Here is a 19,088-nt window from a genome sequence, read left to right as displayed (position 1 = left end):
CATACTTTTATTTTTAAATCATGTTTCAAATTTTGGTTAACCAGTATATGTTCTATATTGATTGCCAATCAGGTCTCCCCGGCCTCGACCGTTTTTGGCTACAGTCGACTTCTATCCTCATTAATTTAACAATCAATGCTCTACTATAACATAGGGGTAGTGTGTATAAGGCAAAATATATTTTTCACAATACCTCCAGAATGAAAGGGCTCATTGTTTTTATTTGCGTTAGACTTCACACATTTCATTTACAATTTTCGAAAAACAATTGGTAATTTGAGCATTTTCAATTACCTACTAGCTGTACCTGTTGCGCTCAAAAATTTTTAACTATTAACTAGTAGAATTTTAGCGTAGAGAGTGTTTGCTCAGAGAATAAATGGTTGAGGAGAGGGGGTGAGACGGACAGGTGTTACAGGAGAAGGAGCTCCCTCATAAACACTTTATGTCCAATTTAACCTTTAATACTTGCTCTTCAATTTATTTGAATTTTCTTCTTTTTATTTAATAAATTAAACGTGAGCTATCTTTTTAGCATTCGTCATTTTATTGTGGTTACTTTACTTTAATATCGTTACGCTTCCGAATAACCTGGGTTAAACACCCATGCCCTAAATAGTCACTTTGTTCAACATATATGCACTTTTCCAGCAAATTATATCTGACACCATCAACTTCTAATTTCCTTCCTCAGTTCCTGACATCCGACGGAAATTCTGAATTTAGAATTTCGGGGCTTTCTTGTTTACCAGCAATGTCAAGATAATTCTTTAAAAGTGTCATTGAAGCAAGCTCCTTTTCTAAACCAGTCAGCATATTTTCAACTGTAAGCATACTTTCATTTTTCATATTATGTTTTAAATTTCTGCTAGACACGATTATGTCAGCTATATTGATCCCTAAGCCAACTAGTCCAAGGGATAACTGAGCAGTAATAATTCCATGTGACGCAGACACCAAAACTGCCCTAGTGAGTCTGCCAGCAAGAATCGGGTCAAGTTTACAGTGGCTGTCACTCTCATCATCTTCACCTACGTTACCATCTTGGCAAAACTCTGAGAGAAGCAGCCATACCTTCATTTTTGTTAGTGCATCTGTTCCAGAATTGTCTTCAATAAATTTTTCAAAGGCCTGATTTAATTTTTCACTGTGTCTAAGAGTTTTTATGAAGTTGGAACAGAAGTGTGTAATTTCTGACATTTTATCTTTCAACGCATTGCTAAGCTTAATGTCACGGTCCAACTCTGCTTGAATATCAGCAATAATTTTTTTTGTTGAATATCCGTTCCTCAACACTGAGCTTGTCCTAGCTACAACTCCAACTCCTGAGAGTGCTAACCCCACAGGTGTAAGAATTAAGGAGGACCCTCCAGTCACAGGTGCCAGGAAAAGCCCAGTCAAGCTAAGGGTACCTCCTACCACTCCAGTAGAAGAGCCTGCAAGATATAAAGAAAACTCAAATTTATTAGAATGATAGATGGAAACTACGGCAATTGTAAAGCACAAAAAGGCATCGCAGAATTTTTTCCTGGAATGCTCAATTGCGAAAATTTTCAGGTTTGAATATGCTGGAAATATAGGTTTAATATTTTAATAGGTATACTTTGCCTTTAGTACCAAAAAAAGACCCATAACAAGCCACGATTAGGATCAAAGTTCAAGATTCGCAAGAAATTTTCTTATTTCATCATTGAATTATCCTGCTTTCCTATTCATTCAGTTTTGGAATTGCAGAACATCCGATTTTATTATTGCAATTATCCGCTGCTACCATCTATAGCCTCGGAAAACTAAGGTTATTTTTGTTGACGGTGGGAACATGCTGTAATGAAAGATAAACCGTGGAAAGAAAACTTGCCATCTACGGTGCAAATATTATGATCCCGTTTGTCCGCCGTATCCTGGAGAAGATTTTCAAACAGTTCGAAATAGCCAACTGTAAATAATTAAAGACTCGTCCCAATAGTAACCAAAACTTTAAAAGACTATCTATCTATTTATTATTCCAAAAATACATTTTTGACAAAGGGGTCAGGTCACACGTCTTCGCAAATTTTAGGTTTAAGCACTTTTTTTTTAGCTTGCTTGCTTAAGCGTAAAGCATACTCAAAAGCAGCAACAAAGTTCTAACAAATGAAAGTTTGCTGCAGTCTTCTAATATAACGCATCAGTCTTTTTACTAATTAATTCACAAACAAAAGGAGACTTTATTAAAGAAAACTAGACCTACGTTGCCTGGGCAACGTGAAGTGTTGCGGCAACCTCTGTTCGGCTTTGCCGATTAAAGTGTTGCGAGAGCAACACTTTGGTTTTGTTTCTTCGCTATCGGTTAAATGCTGAAGTTGTCAAAACTATCAAAGCTTTCAAAACGGCATATTCAAAGAAGAACACAATCAGTAATCACATGATCAAATTCTTCAGCGTTGAAAAAACAACAGCAAAAGAATATCGGAAAAAGGGACTAAATTGAGTTTGCAGCCAGTTGAACTTTATCCTTTTCAATCGTAGACATCGTGACGGATGGAAACTTGGAACATTATCTTATATAATCTAGTTGGTATTATAAAGCTATCCGTAACTTTTCAGGATCAAATACCATAGATGTGCACCAATTTGCACAAATTTGTAGCCCCTCATGAACCTCCTCTAGCAACCCATTCTTGCTTACAAGTCCCTCTTCCGTGAGAGACAAAGAATAACACAATCAGTAATCAGATGATCAAAGGCTATTCCTCAGGGTTGAAAAAAAAAAAATATTGGAAGAAGGGACTAAATTGACTTTACAGCCAGTTGAACTTTATCCTTTGCACACCATAGGCTCTGGCTCGAGGACAAGCAAAAACCATCCTTTTTGGCTCCAGGCAAGAGTCGTACGGAGCTTTCCAAAATATAATGTCATATTCATCAATCCGGCCCGAGGTCCACACTAACAGCCGATTATTACTTACTAGGCCCCTAAATGTCACTTTGCAGCCGGTTGAACTTTATCCTTTTAAATCGTAGTCATCGTGACGGATGGAAACTTGGAACATTATCTTATGTAATCTAGTTGGTATTATAAAGCTATCTGTAACTTTTCAGGATCAAAATACCATCAGGGACCCATAAATTTTCTGTAATGACTCGCCATCCAGGATCGCTTATTATTGGATGGCGAGTCATTACAGGAAATTTATGGGTCCCTGATTCCATAGATGTGTACCAATTTGCACAAATTTGTAGCCCCTCGTGAGCCTCCTCTAGCAACCGATTCTTACTTACAAGTCCCTCTCCCGGGATATACATCCAAGTTCACCGGAAACAAATAATGGGTACACCAACTAGCAAAAGTTCCAAACCCCTTGTCGCTGAAGTCATTGTAGCCTAACAGCTGATTATTACTTACAACTCCCCTACATGTCTTACAATCGGGAACCAAGTTGTTCTTACCATCAATTACACCAGAAACAGATAATAGGTACACCAATCAGCAAAAGTTGCAAACCCCTCATTGCCAAAGATGATTATAAGCTAATAATCGACTGTTGCTTGGAAGTCCCCTACATATCTCACAATTGGTATCGGCCTATTTTTGGTTCAAGTGTGTACCTTACCACTGAAGTTGTCAACCCCTTGAAATTTTCAAACTGGTGTATGTCATGAAGGAATTTTTGTAACAAAAAATGGATGACATATACTTTGATCAGCTCATCAAGATCTATCGATTGTCATTGAAAAAAAAATTCTATCTGTCTTAGTTCAAAAGTTGACTTTTTTGCCGGAGGCCAACTTTCTAACACCACCACTTAGAAAGGAGCAAAGGATAAGCTCTAATTTCTTTAGCAATGAGAGAACTTTTAAAGTTTAAGAGGTATATCTGATACCATTTCTCTATTGCAATCCCAAGTAGAAAAAAAAGAATGGTAAAGTCAGCTGAAATCACGAACAGAAATGGCTAGAAACAATAGATGGCAGCACTTTCGGACCCGTGGGAAAATCGCACTTTTTTGTTTCTGTAAATTTTTCTATTTATCACTCAAAGAAGATATATTGGCTGTGGGGCCGGGGAACTACCGCATATATTTAACACTTATAGATTTTAGTCCATCTTCAATTTGAAATTGGTGCCTGCCTGCTTGCCTGCTAGAACGGAGCTTTCCACTCGAAAGCAGAAACATGGTTTGATGAAACGAAAGCTTGGCTGCACAACTTCAGATACTCCTCTCTGACATAGGCTATATAACTCCACTTCACTTCGCACACCATAGGCTCTGGCTCGAGGACAAGCAAAAACCATCCTTTTTGGCCCCAGGCAAGAGTTCTACGGAGCTTTCCAAAATGTAATGTCATATTCATCAATCCGGCCTGAGGTCCACACTTTCCGTAAAAACCGCACAGGTTAGACCCTTACCAGTTTCCAGGAATAAGCTGAGATCGGCGGCATAGGAAAAAAAAAAAAAAAAAAACGGGACAAAACCAAAGTGTTGCTCTCGCAACACAATAAACTAAATATAGTAAACTAATAATAAACTATTACGAGTAGTATTAATACTAGTAAAAAAGGCCCTAAAAAGTGATATTATTTTTTTGACCAAAATATATATCCAGTTGGGAAATTTTTCGTTTCACGTCATCAATTTACACAATATGTTCCTTTCTGCCTTTTTATGTCATTGTGTCCCGGCACAAGGGAATGTGTTCTTTTAACATAAAATGTGTCCAGTTCGTAACCTGTGTGTGAAGCCTTGATAGCCAATAAATTCGAACATCATACAGTGAAACAAGTGCTATCTAGTGGAGAAAAATCACGGTTGTTACTTTGCCAGGTCTAGAGAAAAGAAAAAAAAAATAGGTGGCGAGCAGTATCCTTATGGTGAACGAAAGCATAAAAGTATTAAATGGGTTGTCTTATTTCGGACCCTTGTCCCAGGACATAAAAGATAGTATAGCCCATGGATGTCTAATTTCTAGGCAATTTGATTGCTTTAATATAAATTACGGTCTCGAAATTCTGATCGCATGACATAATAATTTCGCACCGTATAAGGGGTGAAATCTTCTAATTTGAGATCATAGAAGTGCTTCTCCCCGCCCTGAAAAAATTCATCAACCATCTGAAATATACAGTAAGACTGGCCAAAAAGGAATAATAATACACATTGGATATTTTAACATGATTAGTTTGATATTCAAATTAAGAAAAAAATTACCATGACCAGGAATTGAACCTGGGCTGCCCGATTTCTAATGAAGTCAGGAGTCCTAACCACTGGACCATCATGGCTTCACAAATTTTCTAATTAGATTATATTATATATAGCTGAAAATAACAAAGTATCTTTTGTTGGTCTAATTTGTGGATGAGTTTTGTAAAATTTTGGATGATGGGTTTTTATTATTTCAGAAGGTGAAGAATTATTATTATTTTTGAAGAAGAATTCAAATTTTTCATATTGTTAAATTTTCATTCTTAGTTGGTAATAGTTGATAGATAGTTGATAAATAGATAGAGGTTTTTGCCTAACTATCAGAAGCCGGAAGTGAGTGTTAATGAAAAAAGTGCTGGCTTGCCTATTATCTAGACTGTAGTGTATAAGTAAGGAGAAATAAAATTGTCTATAGATGACAGATTACAATAACCGTAAGTTGATGTGCATAAGTTCAAAAATCTGCAGCATGGCAACAACAAATAGAAGCCGAATTAAGTTTAAGTTAAATATAAAAAATAAGCCTTTTAAACTAAAAGTAAGGAGCAAGAATAAAAATTAGAAGAACGGAAATTAATCCGTATAAACAGGGAACTGCCTCCTCCTCAATACCTGGCTCTTCACGCTAAAGTTTTTAAGTACTCTATAGAAGCTTCTCATTCTAATTAAACGGTCCATCTGTTTCAGGAGTCGTTCTAAAAGAATTGAGACAAAAAGTCAAACTTTACTGTAAAGACCGAGGTATTGAGGATGGAGCAGGCCACCTCATATACATCTTAACATTAAGTTTTAATGATGCTCTCTACTTCCAGTTGATTTTATATTTAATTTCTGATCGTTTTTCAAATAATGTCAAGAAGTATCCTTCTGCAATCCAAGGAAATTTCTTGCTCACGAAAACTTTGTCCATTGACAGCTCCTTACGTGAAAAATCCCTATGGAGGATTTCTCCTCTGGATAATTCCTCTGGAACATCTCTATTTGCAAAATTGACTCGTCGTAGAGAAAGTAAGACAAATTAGAAAAATTTTGTATAAGATTTCTTTCAAATTTCCCCATTTAAAATTTCCCCTGGGATGTTCACCCCCAGAACTATCCCTTCCAAATGAAAATTCTCCCAGTGGAAAATATCTCCCCACCCCGCATGAAATCCTCCCTCCCCGAAAAACATCTATATAATTCCCAATAGCAAGTATTATATGTCAACAACGTGCAAATTTTATAACTTATTGCCTTTTTTCCAGGGGCTTAGGCGGGTGATGCCATCCCCAGAAGCATAGCATTGAACCTTTAATCTATGTGGAAGAAAATGACTATCTGAATTTTTTGATCGGATGACCCAAGGGAAAATTGGCATCGGAGGGTGACTAGTGGCCTTCCAGTCTTTTTTGGTACTTTAAAAAGGGAACTAGAACTTTTAATTTTCCTTTGAATGAAGGAAATAATTTTCCTTTGAGGTTTTCTAGTACTATCGGTTTGATACGATCACCCCTGGAAGAATAAAGTAAACGCAAATCTAATAAAAATAAAAATAGGATTCTAAATTTTTACAGACGGGAGCTTGAAAACACTACAGTAAAACTCTCTCATACGTTGAATCCGATGGTACCATTTTAGTAAGATTTCTTGAGGGTGTTTAACCCCTTTTTTAAAAGCTGGCAAATTTTCCCATGCTCGTAGCTTTTGATGACTAACATTAAACTTGATGGATTTTACGTATTTGGAATCAGCATAAAAACCCACTTCTTTTGATGCATCCATTGTCATAAAAATTCTGTCTTCTCATCAACAGTCACCTCTAGATACTTTGTCGAAACTACCCAAAGTTGAATATTTTCACCGAACTATATTTTGCCGATTCAAGTGTAGTAACTGACATTTCTCCTATACATGAAAAAATGGGATTTACATGAAAAAATGGGATTTGGTGTTGTTTCGCTGAAGTTCATTAATCCTAATCCATTCTTCAAAGTGTAACATGTCAGCCTGAAGATTGTATATAAGCAATTATCCGGTTTTGCAGCAACAGTAAGATGTGTGTCATGACCAAAATAAGGAAGAATAATTTTGACACTCCAATTTTACTACTTTTTAAATCAAAAGACTATTGAAAAGAATATTGAAACGAGCAAAATCAAACTGCTGAATATTCAACTCAATATTAAAACGAACAAAATTTCCTACAAACAAGAGTTATGCTACTATTTACTTATCCCTCCCCTAATCATTATAACTTTAAATCCTATTATGTTATTTTCAGTTTACTGAAAATGAAATATATTATAAGCATTTTTATCTGTATTTTTATCGTTTAAAAACGAAAAAGTTAGTTCCAAGTAGAATTTCGAATTGCTGAGACTACCAGAATGTATGTCATTGTATATTAAATAAATATTCAGTTTTTTTTCAATTTTTATTTGCGGTCATCTGATTATTAAAGTGATTTTACTTGAATATTCAATTTACTATTTAATCGTTTTAATATGCATATATTCATTTATATCAGTATCTGTTATCCTTATGTTTGATATGATTATTTATGTTCAAGTCTGTTTGTTTTGGGTTTTATTTAGTTTTATTTATCCTATGATAGCAATTTCTGGTCGTTTTGAATTTGAATTACTGTAGGACTTAATTTATGCTCGTGTCTAGTTTACTATGGCTCTTTATTTTTCTTTAAAATAGTCTTCTTTTATTTGTAAATTTCTGCTCGTGTTTAGTTTACTATGGTGAACTAGTATTAATACTACTCGTATTAGTTTACTATATTTAGTTTATTTTCTTTAAGAAAGTCTCCTTTTTTTTGTAAATTAATTAGTAAAAAGACTGATGCGTTATACTAGAAGACTGCAGCAAACTTTCATTCGTAGAACTTTGTTGCTGCTTTTGAGTATGCTTTACGCTTAAGCAAGCAAGCTAAAAAAAAGTGCTTAAACCTAAAATTTGCGAAGACGTGTGACCTGACCTACCCGTTTGTCAAAAATGTATTTTTGGAATAATAAATAGAAAAGTTAAAAATCCAAAAAAGAAGAATTTCCCCATGGGCCTGAAGCAGCTGCTATCTATACCTATTTATGTTTAATCTATGTGACAGTAAAACGAAATATGTCTCTAGTATAGTTGGCATAACGGAATTTTTGTGTACAATGTATAAGATCTTATCTAGCCTCAGCTGAGCCCACTGACTACGAATATACCCAGGAATATATTTCTTGACAGGGGCTTGATAAAAAAAAATACATCGTATCAAAACACATTCCCCGATTCACAAGTCAAAATATATTTTTGGAATAATAAATAAGAAAAAAATATAAATCCTAAAAGAGAAACATTTTGCTGTCATATATTTTTAAAGAAGCTTTTTATCTAGGTGCGAGTGAACAAAGTAGGTCTGTCGTCATGACAAAATTTATCTGAACAATCTTAAAATGTGAAATAGTCATCCCCTAAAACTACTGATTGCGAATACATCCAGGACTAAGCTTCTTTGAGCTTTATCTTTAAATATGTGCTGAAATACTAAAAAGTCCGATCTAACGATTTGAATACCGAAATTTAAATGAAACCAGCTTTTGAACAGTAAAAGGAAGATAAGAGACCAATCAAAGACTTTTCAGTAACAGAGGAGCTACTAGCTGCAAAAGATATCAACCTGATAGCAACTAAAGGCTATTTGAGAGGGGGAGGACTTCAAGTCTCCCAAACACAAAAGCTAAGACAACGGGCGTACACAAAAGTTTGTTATTGCACATAAACAAATAGCTCCCATTGCTTTAAAAGGACTGGATGCTATGGAGAAAATCATGTTTGCATAGCAGGGTAGTCAAGATTCTCTGTATAAAAAAAAATCAAGTTTAACTGAATCTAGTAAAGAACCTGCCAAATATGAAACCTAGGCCTGTTGTAATTGCAGAAAAGAAAATAGCCAACATTGAAATGATAATAATTTTAGATTTTGTTATGGACTTTCAGCATCTAAGCAACGTGGAAAGATATTTTGAAAAGCCTTTCCAACATGATTGTTGAAGCAAAGTTTGTTTAACTCCAGTGTTAGAATTTACAAAACCTTCCTAGACAGCCTTTGACGACGTCAAGAGCAGACAGAGATGTCTAAGAAGAGCGCAACCAATTGAAAGTCAGTCCTGGGGAAACCATTGCTCCTTATTCCCTAGATATAATCCTGGGAACTTTTTCACTGGAGAATACCAAAGCTTCAGACGCAAATATCCTTGTAACCTCAAACTGCCATAATGGTAGCCAATTGTTTTTTTCTACCCGTCTAAGACCCTGGGTCCACCCTGGCGGACATTTTGTATTTATATAGTAGGAAACAGTGGAAGATCAGGATAACCTAGCATCTTCGGCTTGGGGCTTTAAGCATACCTGGCTCTGAAAAAACTCGCAAGATATGCAAGTTCTCCTTAATTTCCCGAAGTTTTCCAAAATGAAAGCGAGACAATTATGACAAGACCCTCGTACCTTTTTTATTCAGCAAACTTTAAACCCATGTTTTCCATTTTTTATAAGAGTCAAACGGATAAACTGACGAATTTAAATTATAATCTACATAAACCATTCATTCTTTTGCATTGACACATTTATATTTTTGGGAGAGAATAAACTGACAGATGGTAATAAGCCAACAGAATTATGCGGTAGAACAAGATTGTGAGACAGCTATATTTGTTAGTTATATACTATTTTTAACGAATGGGACATTTTTACTAGACTTTTCATAATTTTCCTCAAGACTCTACCCAATTCCTTTCTAGGGTTATTTTAAGACTATCTTATCATTTTGTGTTCAGAACTGTGGATGAATAGCCCTATGAATGTGGTGGAGTAGTGACGTAATGGGTAGCTCATTATAATATTCATAAAGAGAATTTAATTAATTTTTTCATCTATCAACCTATATAATGTTTGTGAACTTTTTCTGTGCAGTATCTGTTACAGTAAGCGAGGTTTTTTGCAGTAGTCGGTTAGGAATTTTTTGAGATGATAACCGTAGGGTAGGAGTTAATAGGGAACCATATAGTTGAAAGAAATATAGAAACTTTGAAAAAAGGGTCTTTATAACAACAATCTCTAATGAAATTAACAACAGATATATTAGAAATAGAATAATAGGTAAATAAGCATATCAAAAATTAGGGAAAAATACAAAATGATGAAATCAGCAATAAGATTATAAAACTAAAAAATAAATGTAATATAAATAAATGAAGTATAATAAATAAAGTATAATATAAATAATGAAAAAAATATATACAATTTAGTACCAAGGGAGCATACTCGGCAAAAAAAAATAATATAAATACAAAAGTGATACAGGATAAGCCAGATGTACATTGCAGGTGTTGCTGCAACCTTTTTTCGGCTTCGCCAAGTAAAGTGTTGCGAGAGTAACACTTCGGTTTTGTTTCTTCGCTTCGATTAAATGCTGAAGTTGTTAATCTGTAAGGATCTTAAAATAAATACTAGGTATACCAGCTCACAAAAGTTGCAAACCCATCAATGCAACTAGCGAAAGTTGCAAACCCCTCACCTATGAAGATGACTTCAGCCTAACAGCCGATTATTACTTACAATTCTCCTACATGTCTTACCACTGGAACCAAATTGGTCTTACCATCAAATACATCGGAAACAAATAACAGGTACACCAACTAACAAAAGTTACGAACCCCTGTTCGTAACTTTTAATCAACTGACTGTTGCTTAAAATTCCCCTATATGTCTCACAATTGGTATCGGCCTATTTTTGGTTTCAGTGTGTACCTTACTACTGCAGTTGTCAACCCCTTTAAGCTTTCAAAACGGCATATCTGATGAAAGAATTTTTCTACCAAAAATGAATGACATATACTTTGATCAGCTTATCAAGAGCTATCGACTGTCGCCGAAAAAAAAAATTCTATCTGTCTTGTTCAAAAGTTGATTTTGTTGCCGCAGGTCAACTTTCTAACGTCACCACTTAGAAAGGAGCAAAGGATAAGCTCCAATTTCTTTAGCAATGAGAGAATTTTAAAGTTTATTAGGCGCATCTGATACCATTTCTCTACCGCAATCCCAAGTTTGAAAAACCGAATGATAAACTCAGCTGAAATCACGAACAGAAATGAGTAGAAACAATAGATGGCACCACTTTCGCTCCTCACTTTTTTGTTTCTGTAATTTTTTCTATTTATCACTCAAAGAAGATACATTGGCTGTAGGGACGGGTAACTGCCGAATATATTTAACACTTATAGATTTTAGTCCATCTCCAATTTGAAACTCGTGCCTACCTGCTTGCCTGCTTGAACGGAGCTTTTCACTCGAAAGTACAAACATGGTTTGATGAAACGAAAGCTTGACTGCATAACTTCAGATAGTTCTCTCTGACATAGGTTATAAAACTCCACTTCACACACTAAGGGTTCTGGCTCAAGGACAAGCAAAAACCATTCTTTTTTACCCCAGGCAAGAGTTCTACAGAGCTTTCCAAAATGCAAAGTCATATTCATCAATCCGGCCTAAGGTCCACACTTTCTGTAAAAACCTCAGAGGTTAGACTTTTACCACTTTATAGGAATAAGCTGAAATCGGGGTGTTAGGAACAAATAAAAAAAAACGACAAAACCAAAGTGTTGGTCTCGCAACACAATAATGAAACAAATAAATAAAATATTAAGTAAAATTTGAAAGTAGATCACACCAACCTATCCTCCTCTTTCAATTCATATTTGATGTCGACTGTTTAAAAATAAAACTACAAAAGCTGCCCTGAAAATTTTTCTTCTTCTGACGTAACATTCAATTTAAAAAGGATGCTAAAGAATTTAAAATGGATAAATGCCCAACTTACCGACAACTTTTGAAACCTTAGTGCTTTGAAAATTCAACTTAAGCTCTTCTGATACAAGCTGTATTTCATGAGTAAGAGTTGTTCTAAATTGGATCCATTGTGTCAATAATCCATAAAACTCATCAAATTTTATATCACAATATGAATAGCTTGTAAAAAACCATGATTTTATTTCATTATCATTCATAATTCAGTGCAATACCACACCCAATAACTCTGAAATTTATCTTCATTTATCTTTATCTATTTTCTTTTTTTTTGCAAAACAAACAGAAACACAATGTGACATTTAGATTAGAGTTAAATTTCTTCTGGAGATGCAAAGTTCGATTTTTTTTTGTCATTTATCGGAAAGAAACTGAATTCAAAATATATAATGTTTATGATTTAACATATCTGATATCGACAAAACCGAAGAGAACGAAGAAAAAAAGACATCGGCGATGTCGGTGATTTTCAGCTATTGAAAAAATCGAAAAAACAAAGTAATCATTTCAACAACTTTGTAAACTTTGCCAAAATAATTACTGTTTTTTTTCACTGGCTGGAAATCACCCTCGTTTGGCTTCTTGGTTGTTTTTCTTTGTTTTTTGGCTAATGTCAGGTATAGTCAATGTTGTCTCATAGCATATTAGCATTTATACGTCTATCTTTGACAAATTACGGCCATCAGAACACTCAAAAACCTTAATACTCAAAATGTCATTTGATTACAGTTAAAATTGTTTTCGAGATGGGATGTTGAGTTATCTTTTAATGATATTTTCTACCACATTTTGGCTATCGAAACACTTGCATCTCAACTTAGGGTGGGGGCAAAAGAGGGATTTTCCCCGCTGTTGAACTCTACTTTGAATTTTTAAATATATTTTTTGAGATATTTTCATTGAATAACACGTATTTTGGTATTGCCATTGTCCCTTATCCCCTTCTACATTTTCCTGAATTGAAACAGTGATCAGAACAAAAAGATTCTGTTAAAGTTCATGAGATGGGGAAGTTTAAGATGTTTTCGTCATTCCTCAGCAAGAAACTGAATAGAAGCTGCAAAGAATCACTTTTTTTATGTTTGAATATGTCTTACATCTGCGATTTACAACTTTTTGCTACTAGAACAAACAAAAGTACAGTATGTCGTTTTGAACAAAGTAAATTACAGTTTGATAGGTCAGATTCCAGTTTTTTTTTATTCCTATGGAAGTTTAAAAATTTTTAATGTTTATGTTTTACTTGTTTGTTGTATAATTCTATGACCACAGAACAATAAGAAAAAAGAAATAAAGGGTGATATTTTGTTTAAAGTAAAAATTCTTCTAGACATCGGAAGCTCAAGGTTTTTTCATGTTTCCTCCGCATGTTTCAAGTCACTGCGCTCTATTTGAAAAAATACATACCTCCCCTTAAAACTGAAGATACGATTCTTTCTTGCCGTGGTGATTCCAGTTGCGACGGATGGAGCAGAGGCATGAACTTTAAAAGACGACTACAAGCTTCGACTGGCAGTATTTTAAATTAAATCGCTCTAAAAACTCAGTGGCATCACTTACCTTGACCGATTATCGAACGAACAACTACTGTCCTCCTTGGACTACCCTCAAATCATCATGCCGACCATCGAACACCAACAGTTTTGATGGTTAGGACAGTTTTGGCGTATGTTCCCATCCCAACTGCTCAAAATAGCCTTGAACGTAGAATAAATGCCTCTCGCCCAAGGGGATGACCACGGAATGGCTGGTTGGAAATCTTTTCGGACCACCCCGACCCAGTACTGCTGAGGACTGCAATAAATAGGGAGTGCATACTGAATACATCCTTATGATGCCATTAGAGGAGAAGCCCCAAATTGGCCAACCCGGCCGGATGGGAGTTAAGTAAGTAAATAGATTATATTTGTATGTTTTTCTTGTATATTTTTTCTGACGATCGGAGTTAAAATACTCTTGAAACTACAAAATTCAAGTTTTTGTTCTCATTGCTCGTAAGAAACTAAATTTTAAAAACTGAACTGCGCGACCCAATATAAGATCATTTTATCCTTAATCATCTGACAAAAATTTTGAAAGATGTTTTGCTATATTAATTGCCTCATTGCATGCCTTTATAACAAAATTCTCAAGTTTTTAGACAAAGCTTAAAAAAAAAACCTACTTTCTAAGCCTCTTATGACTCAGTTTTCTTTTCCTAACCTGCTTCCAAAAATGTTCAATACCTATATACTGACCATAAGATCTGACAATTTTTTGTCCATTCGACCTTGGAACTTAGGGAGGAATAATTGTGGTTTCAAAATTCACAACGCTGACAACACTGCAAATTATATGGCACTACCTTTGGGATTTTAAATTTATATAAGCCTTGATTTTGGTATTTAGACAATGGAACCACACAACTTTTCGGCAAAATGATGGGATACAGCACCACCTTGTGAAAATACACCTAGTGATATACACAGCCCTTATGACTAGTAATATTTCATCGGTGACCTATATAAGCTCCAACTATTGCATTATTATTTTATTTTTAGTAAACTTTTGATTTATTGAAGCGCAATAGGTGTGCTCTGTGATCAGTATAAGCTATCACTTAATTTGATTTCAGTTGACCAAATTGATGATTGCTCAATTTGATGGTATATTTTGATAATATCACATCCTTCTTTTGCGATCCCCGTCTCTGCATCTCTTTCTCAGATTCTTTTTTTATCTCTCTTTTGTAATTATGCTTTATAGTGTAAGAATTTCAACAGACGAGTGTCCTCCCTCTTCATAATAGGACATTAGGCCGATGGAAATGCGGAAAACCGTGGTTTTGTCAATGAATATACAAAAAAATATTTTTAAAAATATAGGGGGGCAATTGTTCTAAAGGGCAAATTCCCCCTGGACCTCTCTCCCAATTGGTGCCGCTTTCTATGATATTTGCTTATTTATCTGCTGCTTTCTATGAATAAATCTTGTCTTAACTTGGATCTGATATAAACACGCATTTTCATGAGAACCTTATTTTTCTTGGGTGACGTTAAAATTGGTGGCTGATGGGAAACACCGTCATAACATAGCCTAAAACATGCAGTGAATACAAAGGCAAAATTGTTCACCGAATAAGCATTTTTGTTTCAGGTAGGCCTAATCAATGAGTAAAATTGTATAGATTGCCTAGTTTTTGCAAGCAGAACTTTTGAATTCTCCCATCCTTTCTCCTCTTTAGTTTTAGGTTAATATTTTCGTAAGTAAGTAATTTAAAATTTGGCTCAATTCTCTAGGAAATCTGGCCGCTGAAAAGAAAAGCTGTCAGAACCTTGCTTAAAACACACAGCCAATAGGGTGACAATATTTTTCATGTAAGTCAAATTACAAATAAGGAAGAAATTACTATGTAAATTTATTTTCTTTTAAGTATTTTTGGCCAGATGTTTGATGAAATAAGAACGAATACGTAATCTTGCTGGATTTACTTGTACTTGTGGCGGGAGTCAGGCGTTTCCACTTCGCCTGGCATCCAGGATCCTTGTGACCTCTTTGGACCAGGTTTCACGACCTACTGCCAACTGCTCTGCGAATGGGAGCCACTGGGCCAACCATCTATGTCCAAATTTCTTAAAGCCACCAATGGGATCCAGGTGAGACTTGATCAGGATCCACCAGTTCTTCCTTTGCCTTCCAAGAGTCGTAGGGCTCAACTAGAAGGATTTGACGGGGTAGGTATTCTGGTGGTCTTTGCAGGACGTGACCCAGTCATTCTAAGCGGCGCTTTTTAACGGTTGTAGCGACATCTCTTCTAATCTTGCAGAGTTGTGCGATTATCGGAGTTAAATATACGATCTTGCAGGCCAATTCTAAGTATTTGGCGTAAGCACCCATGTTCGAAAGCAGCTAGTGCTCTCTCGTGTTGAAGCTTCAGGGACCAAGTTTCGCATCCATAGAGTAGGATGATTCGGGCCATGGCCGTATAGATTCGACTTTTAGTCAGAATGGAAATTTCTCAGCGATTCCAAAGGGGCTCTAGAAGGGATACAAAAACAAACTGCGCCTTATGTATTCTTTGCTGGATGTCTGAGTCTGAAGAGGCATCAGTGCAAAGTATGGAGCCAAGGTAAGTAAAGCACTCAATCCTTTCTAGCTGAGTAAAGTTCATGCTCAAAGACATTTGGGTCGGATGATTCATGGCCATAAATTTAGTTTTCTCTGTGCTTACTTAAGGTGCAATCAGACTTGACCATTCGACAATATGATCTAGCATCTTTCGAGCATGTTCAGGGTCAGAGAGGAATCCGACATCATCAGCGTAATTCAAGTCGGCCAAGGACAGATTTTTTCCAATTTTGTCACCATTGTGTTGCATTAGGGCATTTTTTAGTACCCAGTCTGTACAGTAATTAAACAGGATTGGAGAGAGAACACAGCCTTGCTTTACTCCACTTTCTACTAAGAATTCTTCAGTTTCCTCCCCATAGATTCTTATCTGGCTTGCCTCTGCCTGGTCTGAAGCACGCTTGATTTTTGCGGGTATTTTTCTCCTGGGCACTTTTTGAAACGATTCAAGAGAATTATCCCGAATATTTTTACCTTGATATCTATAAGACTCATTCCGCGGTAATTTCTACATTCAGTCTTGTCTCCTTTCTTATAAAAGGGTAGTATAATTGAAGTTCTCCAGTCCTTTGGGAGGAAATTCGTTTTCCATGCGTCTTGAAGGATGCCATGTATCTGTTCAGCTGTTACTTCGGGGCATCTCTTGTACAGTTCAGGAGGAAGGCCATCTTCACAGAGGATTTATGGGTCTTTAGTTTTTTTTTATTGTTTTGAGGATTTCGGCTCTTGTAGGAGCACCCAATTCAACATCATAGGGCTTGTTTCTCGACAGATTAGGGAAGGTCGTCAAAGGGGGATTAATGAGAGGGATTTAGTAATGATTGGAAATGTTTTTTTCCATCTAATCACCCGATCATTCTGGGAGGAATGCCTCGATCTTTACGCTGAAGTTACTTTTATTGTTTGTAAAAGTAGGGTTGTGAGAAAGAGTCAAACTTTAGCGTAAAGAGCAAGGCATTGAGGAAGGGACAACCCCTTTCATATACGGAATAATTTCTGTTTGTTTTAAGTTTTAATATCGGTCCTTACTTGCAGTTAAAAAAAACTTATTTAATTTCTGAATGTTTTTTAATTAATGCATGTTTTTTTTTGGCTCACCACACATGAATAATTAAAACGAAATTTGAATATTAATTTTTTTTCTAAATGACTTTCTTGTATTTTTAATTGGACAATTTTAATAAAAAAAATAAGGGTGGGGGAGGAGGCCTAATTTCACTCCAATTTTGGTTACTTAAAAAGGCAACTAGAACTTTTTTATTTTTACCAACGTTTTTATTAGTAATAAATATATGTAACTTACGAATTAACTTACGTAGCGAAATTCTATATTTGTATATTTTTATTACGTATATGAGGGGATTCTCCCCCTCGTCAATACCTCGCTCTTTACACTAAGGCTTCAATTTGGTCTCAATTCTTTAACAATGACCCCTGAATCACAAAGGCCGTAGAACAAATAGTTGAAATTGCTAAAAATACTTTAGCTTAAAGAGTGGGGTATTGTGGAGGAGATGAGCCCCCTTATATACTTAATAACTTCTGTTCCTTTTAGGTTCTAATGGTGCTCCTTACTTCCAACTCAAGAAAACTTATTTATTTATTTTCTCATTATTTTTTTTAAATAATTCTAGAAAATCCTGCAGCCCCTTCACGGAAACTTTCTTCCCTCACGATAAATACTTCCGTGGAAAGATCCTCCCACGTAACCCCCTCCTCCCGACCCCCCTTTAACGTGAAAAAGTCCCCTTGAAAACGTCTGTACACTTCCCAATAACCATTACTATATTTAAACAATGGTCAAAGTTTGTAAATTGCAGACCTACCCTAGGGGAATGTGGGGGATTAAGTCGTCCCAAAAGACATAATTATGAGGTCCTTCGACTATGCTGAACAAAATGGCTGTCTAAAAATTTTGATCCAGTGACTTTGGGAAAAAAGTTGCGTGGGAGGGGGCCTAGGTGCCCTCCAATTTTTTTGGTCACTTAAAAAAGGCACTAGAAATTTCTGTTAGAATGGGTCCTCTTGCAACATTTTAGGACTACTGGGTCGATATGATCACCCCTAGGGAAAAGAAAAAAAAACAAATAAACACGCGTCCGTAATGTGTCTTCTGGGAAATAATACAAAATTCCACATTTTTGTGGATAGGAGCTTGAAACTTCTACAGTAGGGTTCTCTGATACGTTGAATCTGTTGGTGTGATTTTTGTTAAGATTATTTGACTTTTAGGGGTTGTTTCTTCCTTTTTTTTAAATGTGACAAATATTCTCAGGCTCTTAACTTTTGATGAGTATCATCAAACTTATATATTTAGAATCAGCGTAAAAATATGAATCCTTTGATGTAACTATTGATATAAGAATTTCATTCTTTAGAGTTTCGGTTACAATTGAGCCGGGTCGCTCCTTACTACAGTTCGTTACCAGGAACTGTTTGATCAGGTAATGATTGTGCTACACTAGATTATGATTACCCTGTATTTCTTATGCAACTGGTTTTATATAATTATAAGTGTATTATTACAAAAAAAAATTGCAAAACAACAATTATTAAGAATTATTATAGGCTGAATAAACTAAGATGTAAATATAAACACCAAAAGGTAAGTTCAATAAAGGTTAAAATGTAAGCACAAATAAAACATGACTTATGGAACTTTGATATGCAACACAGAGAGCGTGGATGAATTACGATACACTAAGTGCTTCCAGATCATCAAAATACTTTGTCTGGAAAGTCTTCGTTTTCATCATTTGTTTTTTCGACTTTGCTTGTGTGTTTTTTTACGATGGGTAATAGGTTTCACAGGTGGCCATACATTGACCATCTATTTTAGTTTTACACATCTATGATTAATTATGCGTCACATAATCAATGATGATTGAAAGGAAAGAGAAACTGACGAAAAGTAACTGGTATGGGGGTGAGCAACAAGAATATGATGGAGTTATAGTC

General features: G+C 35.5%; 2 protein-coding genes across 4 annotated transcripts in view; one reads left to right on the top strand and one right to left on the bottom strand.

The window, feature by feature from the left end:
• The window catches only part of LOC136026283 (uncharacterized), a 55,972-nt gene that overhangs the window by 7,890 nt on the left and 28,994 nt on the right, over positions 1-19,088 (top strand). The window contains exon 2 of one of the 3 annotated variants that reach the window (XM_065702676.1): positions 13,354-13,910. The exons of the other annotated variants lie outside the window; for them this stretch is intronic. The gene's annotated coding sequence lies outside the window, so the exon portion shown is untranslated. The remainder of the gene's footprint in view (positions 1-13,353; positions 13,911-19,088) is intronic. 3 annotated transcript variants of the gene reach the window in all.
• LOC136026281 (uncharacterized) lies at positions 3-12,300 on the bottom strand. The gene is made up of 2 exons (XM_065702672.1): positions 12,037-12,300; positions 3-1,436 (listed from the first exon to the last, which is right to left on the bottom strand). The coding sequence occupies exons 1-2, from the start codon at positions 12,221-12,223 to the stop codon at positions 691-693; spliced, it is 933 nt and encodes a 310-aa protein (XP_065558744.1). The 5' UTR covers positions 12,224-12,300; the 3' UTR covers positions 3-690.

The sequence above is a fragment of the Artemia franciscana genome, chromosome 4 (genome assembly GCF_032884065.1).
Source record: "Artemia franciscana chromosome 4, ASM3288406v1, whole genome shotgun sequence".
Classification (NCBI taxonomy): Eukaryota; Metazoa; Arthropoda; class Branchiopoda; order Anostraca; family Artemiidae; genus Artemia; species Artemia franciscana.
This window is presented reverse-complemented; position numbering and strand designations above follow the sequence as displayed.

Excerpts from the sequence above, each read along its gene's own strand:
- LOC136026281 (XM_065702672.1), bottom strand. The coding sequence starts at position 12,223 with ATGAATGATAATGAAATAAAATCATGGTTTTTTACAAGCTATTCATAT. Across the intron at positions 1,437-12,036 it reads TAAGGTTTCAAAAGTTGTCG|GCTCTTCTACTGGAGTGGTA; the intron begins GTAAGTTGGGCA and ends TATATCTTGCAG.